This window comes from Haliotis cracherodii, unplaced genomic scaffold, assembly GCF_022045235.1.
Source record: "Haliotis cracherodii isolate W230 unplaced genomic scaffold, xgHalCrac1.p SCAF_8, whole genome shotgun sequence".
Taxonomy (NCBI): domain Eukaryota; kingdom Metazoa; phylum Mollusca; class Gastropoda; order Lepetellida; family Haliotidae; genus Haliotis; species Haliotis cracherodii.
The window spans coordinates 51,208,780-51,223,386 of record NW_027266341.1 but is presented as its reverse complement, the minus strand read 5'-3'; the positions used below and the strand labels follow the sequence as shown (position 1 = coordinate 51,223,386).

General features: G+C 39.2%; 1 protein-coding gene across 14 annotated transcripts in view; it reads left to right on the top strand.

Moving 5' to 3' along the window:
- The window catches only part of LOC139449371 (magnesium transporter NIPA2-like), a 48,498-nt gene that overhangs the window by 24,233 nt on the left and 9,658 nt on the right, over positions 1-14,607 (top strand). For 12 of the 14 annotated variants that reach the window (XM_071230721.1, XM_071230714.1, XM_071230717.1 and 9 more), the window contains 2 exons: positions 7,211-7,445; positions 7,997-8,053. In XM_071230721.1, coding sequence (XP_071086822.1) covers positions 7,226-7,445; positions 7,997-8,053 — 277 coding nt within the window. In that variant the 5' untranslated portion in view covers positions 7,211-7,225. Of the gene's footprint in view, positions 1-2,360; positions 2,406-2,696; positions 2,711-7,210; positions 7,446-7,996; positions 8,054-14,607 lie in introns of those variants that run through there. The other 2 variants (XM_071230723.1, XM_071230726.1) reach the window with 2 other exon arrangements.

Sequence of the window (14,607 nt, the reverse complement as noted above, 5' to 3'; positions counted from 1 at the left end):
ACTACAAATGTGAAGAGCATGATTGATAAGTTCCCCAATTAAGTGTTTGGGGGGCACGGGTGGCCCAGTCGTCTAAGGCGCTGCGATTCCCTGTGCAGAGTTGCATCCCTTGGGCACGCCAGAAACCTATGATTGTGGGTTCGAATCCCACAAGTTATGTTTCTAGGTTTGTCAGCACCATACCCGTGCCTGTGGGTTTCACCGAAGTGGTAAACGTCTGAGACCTGCATCACTTCGGGCTTTCCTCCAACATTAAGCTGACACGCCATGATATAACTGGAATACTGTTAAAAGCGGCGTTAAACCCAACTCACTCACTCACGCTTTGGTTTTTGAATTTGAATTTTGAATTTTTGGGTATGTGTGCACTGTCTATTTTGGTTTGACGGTTACAGGCAGTGACATGATTCCACATCACTAGACATGTGGACAGGCTTTCACAGAGTGTGGACTTTTATCTTTATATCCCCTGACACCAACACCTACCTGCTGTTTCTCATTATGTAGAGTATTTGATGAAATTACTGTCAAGGTTCGTTGACACTGTATGCAGCTCATCAGAGTGTAGGAATGTGACAGTTGTTTGGATCATCAGCTTGAATAGGTGTGTAATTAATTCAGGGTTCAAAGTCTCAGCTAATCCGAGGCTAATCAGCGGTAGAAACTAACATTTTTGGTCCACTATACCTTATAATGATAACATATACCCTTAAAAATGGCAAATATCTACTAGCCCTTATGATACCTTAACTACTGGGCAGATTGGCAAGGACTATAGGACTAGTGCCAATTTCTAACCCTGCTAATATTATTCAGGTGGGACCAGTACCACTTTCCCAGTCAGGGAGATAGACACACTTCAAGAAGGTCATTTTAAGCTTTAGTGAAAAAATAACACATTCCCAATCCTGCCTTTTCATTCCTGTATGTCCTCATTTATTGTTTCTTTGTTAATTATACCCCCAACCTAAAAGGGCGGGGTATATAGATACCAAAGAATTCTGTAAGTCCTTCTGAGGTCTTTTGACCTATAATGGGGCGGTCGGGTAGCCTGGTGGTTAAAGCGTTCACTCGTCACGCCCAAGACCCGGGTTCGATTCCCGACATTGGTACAATGTATGAAGCCCATTTTTGGTGTACCCCGCCGTGATATTTCTGGAATATTGCTAAAAGCGGCGTAATATCAAACTCACTCACTCACTCACTCACTCTTTTGACCTATAACTTGAAAACTGCTGCATAGATTCTTTTCAAACTTGATGAACACTTTCTATACCAATATGGAGGTGCAATGTTAAGTTTGATTTCAATAATTGTTCTTTTTTGGTTATGAAAAAATACAGCTATTTTTCTTTCTTTTTTGTACTTAAAATGTTTTTACTTGAACATTTGTCCGACCTATAACTTCAAAACTACTTTATGAATTCTTTTCAAGTTTAGTGAACAGTTTCCATACCAATAGAAGAGATGCAGTGCAAAATTTGATTTTGATATGTGGATTTTCTGAGAAAATATGAATTTTTACATGTTTGGAACTTAGAATGTTTTTTACTTCAACATTTGTGCCACCTATAACTTGAAAATTACGTCATGGATTCTTTTCCAATCAGAGATACAGTTTCTATACCAAATCGCTGTCATATAGCTGGAATACTGCTGAGTATGGCATTAATCTACAAACCAGAGCTCCAGATAAGCTTTTGGTGTTGTGGGTATTTTACCCATGCATTTAAAAATCATTGGGTATGAGTAATTCTATCTGGGTATTCAAATTTCTGTTACGCACTAGTTTTTACAAATGTGGGTATTTAAGTTAAATATTTAAAAACACTATTCATCTAGGCCCTGCAAACTGGTTTCGTGTGGGTTCGAGATCTTTATAGGACTCAAAATACCACGATACTTCCACAAGAAAGTGTGATGGCAAATGATCATGATGTAACTGTAATCGTGGACTTTGGCAAGGTTGACGGAATGCCCGTTTATAATTTCAAAATAAGTTGCTGATTTGCTAATCGAATAAGCAGGGCTACATCACAATATTTTGATGATACGCACAAGTTTTATTTTGTAGCGTATCTGTAATGTTCGTTGCGTATTTGATACACTTTGATTTGATTGTACTGCAGATTTCTGCATTTCTGATGCGTATTTTACGCAGATACGCAGCTTATCTGGAACTCTGCAAACTAACAAGCATAGGATTTCAGTGACCTCAGTATGTCACTATGGTGTAATCAATGATTGCCACCTGGCTTTCATTTCTAGATGCTACAGTGATTGTGATCTGAATATTTAAGTGTGTCTCCCAGAGGCAGACCACCATGGTTAACGGAACAAAATTCCAGCTGGGTCTCATGTGCCTGTTTCTCATACTAATATGGCTGTCCAAGCAGAGGTTGAAAGTGAGTGTTCACATATCTATGTTTTTCACAGGCCCTACATAGAAACTTGTACAACTTACAAATGATTTAGTTCATGCTTGTGTCTGCTGTTGAACATGCTATTCATGTGAAAATCATGTCGTGTTTTAACATGTCAACCTGGTCTAGCTCTTGCATAGTTTAGCACATCAACCACGCTGTCTGGTCATGCTTGGGAATAACAGGATATCTGTTTCATAATATCTATTTGTACTTCCAAATGCTGTGTTAGTATGCAGCTATTGGCAAGTACGTTCACATGATTCTCCAGAAGGTCCTATATTGAAGTAAGTGTTTTAGATTGAGGTGTTCCTTGGGCAGTGATATCTTCTTTGGTATTTAATGTTTCAAATTATGCATTACAGTCAAGGGGTCCTTTTCATGACCCTAAGGTTAAAAGTTAGCAATTTAGGGTTCATTAATATACCCCTAATGTTTAAAGTTGACCTCATGGGCACCTGGCCAAACTTAATTTCGACACTGTTTGAATCGCGGGATGTTTAGCAGTTAACACTTACAATGACCTCTTGCCTCATGCTTTCTTTCTAACACTGTTTAGTAAGTATATCAAACCTAATTGTGGAATTGTGTTACGCCTTTGATATATCCCATATACCCACAGACTGACTATATCCCATTTACCCACAGATTGACTTTATCCCATATACCCACAGATTGACTACATCCCATTTACCCATAGATTCACTACGTGCGATGTACCTCATCATTTATTTTCTCCCAAAAAAGAACCACCCACAATGGTACAGGAGAAAAAGGTTTTTTAACATGATAATCATTAAAATTAAAATCAAGATGTCGGTGATTCTGTACAAATATTTGGCAGTAAACATTTTGCTTGAAGATTTGTACGAACATTTAAACAGAAACACTTCCACAAAGAAACACACACATACAGTTACACTTAGACTAACATATAGTCTCTGAAATGAACATATCGCACAGAAAAAAACAGTTGTTCAGTTATCTTAATAAAAATCTAATAAAAAAGGGAGCCCAGTGATTCTCTTCATTTTCAGATACTGCAGTAATCTAGACTTGCCAAACATTATAGACTTGCATGGGCTGTAGTTGATATAAATGTATCAGGGTCTGTAAGACAGACTTAGTTACACTCAAAGGTTCTTATCTATTATACATATGAATTTTGCAAGGGTACCCACAGACTGACTAGCCCATATACTGACAGACGACTACAGCTCATATACCAAGCAGTCTTTGTTTTTGTTCGTAACTATCTTACAGAATGCTAACCCGAGAGTTCCAGTGTGCGTGGCTTGGAAAGTCACTTAGCATTCGGAGTACACAGATGTATGCAAGTAATTGTCATGCTTGACAGCGCACAAAAACATCATAGTTATAAATTTGTTGGCATGTGTCACAATAACTCTTCATGCTGTTGATGGCAGCAACCCATCTGCATATGAATGTACAGACTTTTAGAGCATGCTTGGTTTAAATCAATCACTTGTCATGCTGTAAGCCTGGTTAGATTCCCACATAGGTGCATTGCAAGAACAACACTGCATTAGGACAATTCATCCAGTCCTGTGCATTTCTTCCTACCCGTTAAGATCTGGAGTAGAATAAGTCTTCAACCCATGCTTGTCGTAAGAGGCGACTAACAGGGATTGGGTAGTCAGGCTTGCTGACTTGGTTGATGCATGTCATTGACCTCATTTGCATGGGTCGATGCTCATGACATCAACCTCTGGATTATCTGGTCCAGACTTCATAATTTACCCCCTTTCACCTCACCTCTTGGCTGGAAATAGGCCACAGACCATTGAGCATAAAGCCTCTTTATTTATTATTTACAGACCGCCATCATATAGCTGGAATATTGCTGAATGCAGTGTTGAACAACAAACAAAACAAAATCCTGATTTTATCAGTTTGTAATGGGATATTCTTCCATACTTGATTATTACAACTCAAAAGAAGTTGAAGAAAACCTGATCATTTGGCGATAAATGATTCTTTCATGAGACTATAGTTAATCTATCATGATATATGAACTATATTGACATGACAGAATTGGGTGTTTTTTAACTTCAGTTGAGTCGTATATATCATAACCACATTGAAAAATATGTTCAGATTTGGGATGACAATCCATCAATGTCGTTAGAAATTAATTGTTCTTGTCAACAATTCATCATCGTGATGATGTATTGCTGTATGAAGTGTCACCAGATTTATCGCAACTCTGTGACAGTTGATATTTGACAAAACTGACACTATGTTTCCTATGTTGTGTTGATATATTACCATTATTAACTTCAGTGATGTCTGCAACCATCAAAACTATTCACCATAACAACTACGGTCACTAAACAGTGTAAGATGTGGGATTAGGCATGTTAGAAACTTGAAAATATTCTCCTCTTTTCACATTGTATGAATACTTCATTTGATATATAAAACAGAATATCCTTTTTTGTCTTTTCTAATTTGGACAAAAAATGTGGTAATCATCATGGTGACATGAGTAATAATATTGTTTCCATTTTTCATCCATTTTGAAACATATTTGACAGAATAAACATGGCTGTTTGTTGGTTTTAGTGTTGTCAACAGTCGTCCGAGATTTGAACTTTTGAAACCTCTGACAAGTGCTGTTGGTTTGAATTGAGAGGATATGGTATAACAAGGGCTCTTTTTGGCCCACTTGATCTGTGTTATTTAAGGAGTAATAATTTGCTTTAGAAGTCATGATGAAAATTATCAGTTTGAATATGGACAGAACTCTGTTGCAGTGTTGTATGTTAATGACATACAGCAACATCCATGAAGATTTGAGGCTACAAAAGTGTTTCAAAAAGACTGATTTTCAAGAAATTTTGGAATCTTTGTTAATATTTGAACATGAGCAGTTCTTTAAGCCAAGCTGATTTACTTGGGAGAGATGGGTACCATAGTATTTAAGACAAAGAGTGAAAAATTCATCTTGAGTCGTTGACTTGTTCGTATCTTGGGACCTGTAAAGATCCGGGGTAGAATAGGTCTTCAGCAACCCATTCTTGCCATAACAGGCAACTATGCTTGTACTGTAGTAAGAGGCAACTAACAGGATCGGGTGGTCAGGCTCGCTAACTTGGTTGATGCATGTAATCGTATCCCAATTGCGTGGATCGATGCTCATGATTTCAATCACTGGATTGTCTGCTTCCAACTTGATTATTTACCACCATCTGGAATATTGCTGAGTGTGGTGTTAAACAACAAACAACAACAACAACAAATGATATGTTGGAGTGGTATTTACATGCTGTACTATCAATGAAGACCGACCGATACTGATTGCAACTTCTTCAAGAAAATTTGAGTCAATATTTAACTCCTTTATCAAGCAAGTGATAAAAGAACCATGATCTGTACGTAAAAGCCACATGAAGAGAATGAGTGTGAAATCCATCCGTCAACTATGTCTTCATGGGCATGTAGATAGTTGGATTTGCTTTGAAGGATTGAAAACTCAGCTTCGGTTTCCATAATCAGTTCTCTAACATTTATACTGACTCAAATAATCCTTCGTCGTCTGTCATATTAACATGCCATATACCTCGTGTGACAGTGTTTCCAAGTTTGGCATTAGTTTATAAGCTGCTGTTTCCAGTGGGGAGAAAGATACCTTATCTTTCTTCCCTGACAAAACTCACCAACACTCTTAAATCTGAGAGCACATGCTGTAAAAGTGTCCTGTGATCTAAAACTAGTGGGGCGGTTGGGTAGCCTAGTGGTTAAAGCACTTCGCTCTTCATGCCGAAGACCCAGGTTCGATACATGTGAAGCCAATTTCTGGTGTCCCCAGGAGTGATATTGCTGGAATATTGCTAAAAGCAGCGTAAAGCCATACTTACTCATTCACTCTAAATCTGGTAATTTGTCAAGATGCTCCCGTTTTGCTCATATCGTACTTCCTGGTGTTCAAGAACATGATGAACGGAATGAATGTGTGGAACTGCTTACTGTATAGAATATAGTTGTCCTGTATAGCTGGTAGTGATCATAGGCAGCACATTATCCGTGGTGGTGTTTCCTACTTTCTGTTTCTGTGCTTTTTACTTTCGTTTCACCTGAATGTATTCCTTTCAGCAGAATTTCTGTTGATTTATTTAGTCATTAATGAATTTGTACAATAATTATTGTTTACAAAAAATGTAAATTGTCTATGCTGAATTTGTCCCTGGGATCCTCCTTGTCCTGAGACTAGTGAAGATCTGGGGTAGAATTGGTCTTCAGCAACCCATTCTTGCCGTAAAAGTTGACTATGCATGTCGTAAGAGGCGACTAACGGGATCGGGTGGTCAGTCTCGCTGACTTGGTTGAAGTTTGTCATCGATCCCAATTGCGTGGATCGATGCTCATGATGTTAATCACTGGATTGTCTTGTCCACACTCGATTATTTACAGACCGCCGTCATATAGCTGGAATATTGCTGAGTGCAGCGATAAACAACAAACCAACCAACCAACCTTGTTCTGAACTGACTAAATTGAGGATCAAATGGTCATAATGTATGACATTTTCCATTATGTGTCTTCTTACCCCAACTGTGGATTGAAGCTCATGCTGTCAACCATTGGTTGGCCTGGCATAGTTTCAGTTGTGTTACAGGCTGCTATGATATAGCTGTAATATTGCTGACTGGCATAAAACAACATTCACTCATTCAGAGTATTCATCAGATGTCTTTTTTAAACTTTTTTTATAAGACTGGTATTTTGTCTAGATCCATGTTAACGGAAGTATGTTTGTCTATAAGGTATTTGAGGAATCTATGCCACCGTATGGCGTCACGACACTAAGTCCTGATCTGAACACAACAGTTAACACAACAGGCAACATGACGAGTGATTATCAACAGAAACAGCAGGATATGCGGGACTTCTACATCGGCCTGTCCCTCGCCGTCAGCTCAAGCATCTTCATCGGCAGCAGCTTCATCTTCAAGAAACTTGGCCTGCTCCGCCTCGCAAAACACCAGTCCACACGAGCAGGTGAGTTTTATGTCTGTAATGAACTTGCGTCAGTCCACCTGAGCAGGTGAACTTTATGTCTGTAATGAACTTGTGTCAGTCCACCTGAGCAGGTGAACTTTATGTCTGTAATGAACTTGTGTCAGTCCACCTGAGCAGGTGAACTTTATGTCTGTACTGAAATTGTATCAGTCTACCTGACCAGGTGAGCTTTATGTCTGTACTGAACTTGTATCAGTCCACCTGAGCAGGTGAGCTTTATGTCTGTGCTGAACTTGTATCAGACCACAAGAGCAGGTGAGCTTTATGTCTGTACTGAACTTGTATCAGTCCACACGAGCAGGTGAGCTTTAAGTCTGTACTGAACTTGTATCAGTTTACAAGAAGAGGCAATCCAGACTCGATTATTGACAGACTGCCGTCATATAGCTGGAATATTGCTGAGTGAGTTAAACAACATGAAACAGAAACAGATTGGATACAACAGAACTTGTCGAATGTCCTGCCTTCCTGCTGTAGTGTCTGCTGCTGACAGTTCCACTGTTGTTACCGTGTATTGTGTTGTGTTGCAGGCCAGGGCGGGTATGGTTACCTCAAGGAATGGATGTGGTGGGCCGGCATGATCCTCAGTAAGTCATCTCATCCTTATCTGTGTTTGTCTCCTATAATAGCCTCTAACTACCGAGCATGATGTCACTCTAGGCTACACACAACCAAATGTTTTCCCATAGACTTCTATAGTAACGTTATATTTTTTTTTAAATAACTACCATTCAATAGCTATTACCTGTACGTGTGTGAACAGTTTGGCCTTAGAGCAGCAATAACAAAATAAAAAATGACTAGCTTAGCCAGCTCCTTTTCCGAGTACAGGAAACTAAACCCACCACCCCATTTCGCACCAAATGTCACCTACTTGAAAATAGCTGTGGTCACATTCAGCATAAGTCATCATGTTGAAAAAGACAGTACTAAATAAAGAAAAACATGGTCAGTTTTACTAACTGGATGGATGTTTATTTAAAAGACATAAAAATCTTGCACAATATCCTCCAATCACAGCCTGCAGATATCTCTCGATCTGCACTGAAGGCTCCCTACGAAAACCGCACTGTCCCAACTGGTTCTGATTTGGTGTAGTAGAACCTCTAGGGACTTTCTGTGATGATGACATTTATGTTTGACCCGTGAAGATTCGGGTAGAGAATAGGTCTTCAGCAACCCATGCTTGCAGTAAAAGGCAACTATGCTTGTCGTAGGAGGCGACTAACGAGATCGGATGGTCAGGCATGCTGACTTGGTTGATGCATGTCATCGTATCCCAATTGTATAGATTGATGCTCATGATGTCAATCACTGAATTGTCTGGTCCAGACTTGATTATTAACAGACGAACAAACAAACGAACAAGAAATGTACATCTATATCATAATGATAAAGAGAGTAATGCATTGTGGTCACAAAAGATTATATTCTTTCTGCTGACAATAATTTAAATATGTATGTATTGTGAATGTCAGTGTAGCAGTCAACTATTATTCCAATCACATGGAGAGACTGTCCACACTTGCAACCAAACACCACAACTAGACCTAGACATCTAGTGGATAGAGTGTCTGCCTGGAGAGGAAAAGATCAGTGTTTGAATCCCTGTCCATGTCATACCAAAAGACATTGAAAAATGGTACTTGTTGTTACCCTGCCTGGCAGTCAGCATTAAGGGTGATAAAACAAGGACTAGTCGGCTTGGAGTCAGTATCCTGTGTCTGAATGGGGCACCCATGTTAAAGTGTGGCATGGTATCTCAGTGGCCAGTACTACAAAGTCAACTCGGGAATAGTACAAGCAGCCACACACACTATACAAAAGCAATTATCTCGAGCGTGACGTTAAGTCCCACTTCCCCTCACCTTGACCTAGATTAGATATAGGCCACTGACCATTGAGCATAATGCCTCTTTAATGCTTGGTTAAGGATTGTACAAGTTGGCCTGTCAGGGAATTAAGTGTTGACGCTGATATATCATTCATTTACCTGGAGCAGTGAGTGAGAATGGTTTTACGCCGCTTTAAGCAATGTTCAAGCAATAGCATGGTGGGGGATACCAGAAATGGGCTTCAGACATTGTACCCATGTGGGGAATCAAACCCGTGTCTTTGGAATGCTTTAACCACTAGGCTACACAACCACCCCTTACCTGGAGCAGACACTAGTCTAAAGATGCTACTGAAGCAAGTTGTTAAATAATCAGACCTCGATACAGATATTTCCCTTGATGTTTGGTCATTGCAGTGAATATGCACTGAACACTAGCATTAAAGGACCTTATCGGGGGGTTAAAATTGATGTTCCCAACATCAACATATAGAGTTATAAACAGCTTGGTCATTTCAACAAAGTACTTGACCTTCAGCTAATAAATTCTAATACATACATACATACAACTTTCCCTCAAATCAAAGAAAATGGAAATAAATCCCTTCATTCCATTGAGATTGAATAGTCTTCCATTCAGAATGTCAGTGCCAAAATTTACTTGTTCAGAAATCAAACAAAATTCGAAGAAGATCATTTTATTTTTTATAATTGAATACCAAATGAATTACAAATTTCTGGTTACCTTTTGGTCTAGTAGCCAGTAATATAACACCCCAGAGGGGATTCCGGGTTAGAATTGCTCCCGAACCTTTGCTGGTCAATAGAGACAACTTATTGTACCGGGCGGTCAGAATCAGTGAGTTGGTTGATTGCGAGGTGTTGTATCCCAACAGTGTGGATCATTCCTCATAATATCAATTAATGGATTGTCCGGTGCAGACTGGATACTTACAGGCCTCCGTCATATAGCTGAAATATTGCTGATTGTGGCATTAAACAACAAACACATTCAGTAATACTACACAGAACAAAGTGTAGTTGTATGTGTCTCAAGGCTGGATGGTTAGGGACCTAAGAGATTAATCATTATCCCCCGCCCAAAGTTGACAGGGGATATAGAAACAGGCTCTGTACGTCCGTCCGTTTTTTATTTTTTACGTTTCCATGGCAACAAGATGGACTTAGGTTCTGTGAGGGTAGGGTTCATTTCTGGAGCATAACTCAGAAACCGTTCAATATTTTTTCATCAAACTTTGCAGGTGTGTCAGGTACATGCTGAACTGGTGCCTTTTGCTATTTAGAAATTTTAGAAATTTTTATTTTTACGTTTCCATGGCAACAAGATGGACTTAGGTTCCAAACTTTTTTTTACAATTTCCATGACAAGTTCCACCTCGGTTAAAAAAGGTTAGAGTTTATTTAGATTTAATTATGTCATAAATTCTGCAACAGGGGCGGGGGATATAGCCACGTTAGTGGCAAACTCTTGTTGTGAATTAATTTTGGTCAAGTCATGCAATCTGGGTCCAGATGTTTTCAGATACTTTTAGCCATTGGCTAAATTCCGTTGCAAGATTGTTATATCATTTTGTATACATTATGTCAGATTCTATGTGATGTTGATAGGGAGACTTAAGCATGCCCAATACAAGGTTCTTGTTAGCCTATCAGTGTAGCCAATAGATGCATGCGCAACACAAGGTTCTTGTGGAGTCAAGCAGTGCAGCCAATAGATGCATGCGCAACACAAGGTTCTTATGGAGTCTAGCAGTGCAGCCAATCAATACATGCACAACACAAGGTTCTTGTTGAATCTAGCAGTGCAGCCAATAGATGCATGCGCAACACAAGGTTCTTGTAGTGTCAGGCAGTGCAGCCAATAGATGCATGCGCAACACAAGGTTCTTGTGGTGTCAGGCAGTGCAGCCAATAGATGCATGCGCAACACAAGGTTCTTGTTGAATCTAGCAGTGCAGCCATTACATGCATGCGCAACACAAGGTTCTTGTTGAATCTAGCAGTGCAGCCAATAGATGCATGCACAACACAAGGTTCTTGTTGAATCTAGCAGTGCAGCCATTAGATGCATGCACAACACAAGGTTCTTGTTGAATCTAGCAGTGCAGCCATTAGATGCATGCGCAACACAAGGTTCTTGTTGAATCTAGCAGTGCAGCCAATAGATGCATGCACAACACAAGGTTCTTGTTGAATCTAGCAGTGCAGCCAATAGATGCATGCACAACACAAGGTTCTTGTTGAATCTAGCAGTGCAACCATTAGATGCATGCACAACACAAGGTTTTTGTGGTGTCAAGCAGTGCAGCATCAATACATGCACAACACAAGGTTCTTGTTGAATCTAGCAGTGCAGCCAATAGATGCATGCACAACACAAGGTTCTCATGGAGTCTAGCAATACAGCCAATCGATACGTGCACAACACAAAGTTCTTGTGTTGAGCTTAGCCAGGTCATTGCTCCCTATGACTGTGTATAAGTATTCAGTACTAGGTAATAACCCAGTGCCATGCTGCCATTGCCATAGCAACTAGAGACAGGTAGCGCCGGAACATGGTAGATCATCCTGGTAACCTCAGATGTATTATGTATGACTGGATCTACACAGGACTCAGGAAGTCTTGGCAGTCAATAAATCAATGAACGGCGCCATAACGTGTATGTCAAGCTCACAGTCAATAACTCTCACATGACAACGTATTCTCAGTGGAATTGTTTGAAATCTGTTTTTTTTTCTGTCATGATGTATTGATTTAGCATTGTGCAAGAGGAGCCTTTGAAGTTCACAGTTAAGATTGATTTGAGGTTTAAGTTTCAGATTGATTTGTGGTTTAAGTTTCAGTTTACCTCAGCAGTAAGCGTAACTCAAACAAGTTTATTTTCACCTACATTGATCAGAGATTTGGTGGTAAGGCTGTGTAATATGCATGGCTTTCTTGATAGAGAGGGTCGCACAGGTTTTGTATTTAATTTACAGCTGATCCAACCCTCAATTTTTTTAAAAATGCCAAGTTTTATTTTAATTACAGTAAACTACCTTTATAAGAAACACTCTTATAACGAACTGTTCGTTTGGTCTCGGCCGTTTGCTGTATATTTTATCATATAAAATTGAAGTAACGGATATATCGTACCCACTTTGTGGTCCCATGTGTACTCTGTCAATGATAATGTTTAAGTTTAACTGTTAATCCCCGAGCTGTGCTCCTCACGTGTCACCAATCTGCCTATCAAAAATTCCGCTTATGACCATGTGCGGCTGTTCAAAGCGGAAATAAATAATTGAAGGCAATTGATTTACTCTTAAGTACTGACACCTTGTCATTCAATTACGTCCTCAATTAACCATAGTAACACAGTGATTCAATCTCATTAAAATCAGATCTTAGTTCTCGCTTTCGCTAAACAAAGATCTGAGGACATCCCATTACAGGTCACTTCAGAACGACCTTTCATCCAACCAATCAGAGCGTCGCTTACCAGATCATGAAAGTGACAGTTGGAATGTGTTTTCTGATCATGCAACCACGTAATATTTAACACGGGTTATTCCGATTGACAGTTGCGGGTTTTATGATAAGCTTGTCGTAAGAGGCGACTAATGGGATCTAGTGGTCAGGCTCGCTGACTTAGTTGATGCATGTCATTTTTCCCCAGTTGTGTGGATCGATGCTCAAGATATTAATCACTGGATTGTCTGGTCCAGACTCGATTATTTACGCACTGTTGTCATATAGCTTAAATATTGCTGAGTGCAGTGTTAAACATCAAACAGTCAAACAAACTTTATTGTCTGTATCTTTGTTAAAATCTTTTTTTTCAAGAGTTCATTTTGAGGGATAACGTATTCGAGATAATAAGCGCTCAGGGCGCTCTCAAAATTAGAAATAGGGGGCTCGTATTAGAATATTATTTTGGTGAAAAACAACACAGTTGAAAGATCGTAAATTTCATGGTTTATGCTGACAGCCTGAAATGTTTATATACGACAGAACAGAATTACAGAATTTAATTTCCCATAATTAAGGATGCATATAACATATGTATTATGCAAGAATAAATAAGTCTTGTGTACATTGATCAATCGGAAGGGGTGCTAATTGGGATTGTTCACTAGCCAATATATTAGCAAATATCGTCATGGGCACTTACTACGCTTATTACGTCGAATACAGTATACAGTAAACTACATTTATAATGAACAGTCTTACAACAAACTGGCAGATATAACAAATTGTGTGTATGTGCTGTGTATGTGCTGTGTATATGTATATAAGAACAACAGCTATAATGAACTAAAATTAGGGGTCTCTTTGAGTATATTTTAAGCGTAGTTTACTTTAAATTGTTTTGCCTCAGTGCCCTTGGTAAAATGACCGAGAAAATCTGTAAAATAATAAAAAATATTTATTCTGGCCTATAAAAGAAACAAAATTCCACACCAGCACGTGTCATGCATACATTGGCATGCACATTCACCACAGATGATTTCATCATATTTTGTTAACTAGAGCTGAATAAACATGCTAAATTATGCTAATTGGTAAGCATCCATAAAAATGTAAATTTGTAGATTTTATTGATTACCCTCAAATGAGGTAGATAGTGTGTTTTTTAGGGCTGGGACAATACACCAACTGTGATATCCGATGCGTATCATGATACCTTACTCACGATCCGTTGTGTATCACGATACATGCATGTGCTCTTATCTGTGGTGCATAAGCCATCTTTTTCAAAGACACGATGACCAAAAACCTGGCACATTGACAATTTACAGTTGGCAGTGTGTCAAGTATGGCACAACAAATGAAAATAGTTGTTTTCACTATTTACTTGCACTACCGATTAGTGTTTAGTGGAACAGCTATTAAAACAAACATTTAACGTCAGAATCGATATTTTTGTCCTTAGTGTGCGACTGTGATTGATACTTGTATCGAGAAGTAATACATTGCGATCTACCGATGCCTCCGGGTATCGTTCCCCCATTAGTGTTTTTTGGCAGCACATATTTAGTATTATGTTACTGAATAAATCTACATAATGAACTTAATGAATACGCAATTTAGTGTTATGAATTTAGTATTATGTTCCCTGACTTGAGGGGGCTCGGGTGACCCAGTTGTCTAAGGCGCCGCGATTCGCTATGCAGAGTTGCGTCCCTTGGGCACTCCTGAAACCTATGATTGTGGGTTCGAATCCTGGTTCGCCCCGATTATGTTTCTAGGTTTGTCAGCAACATAGTCGTGCTTGTGGGTTTCACCGAAGTAGTTAACGTCAG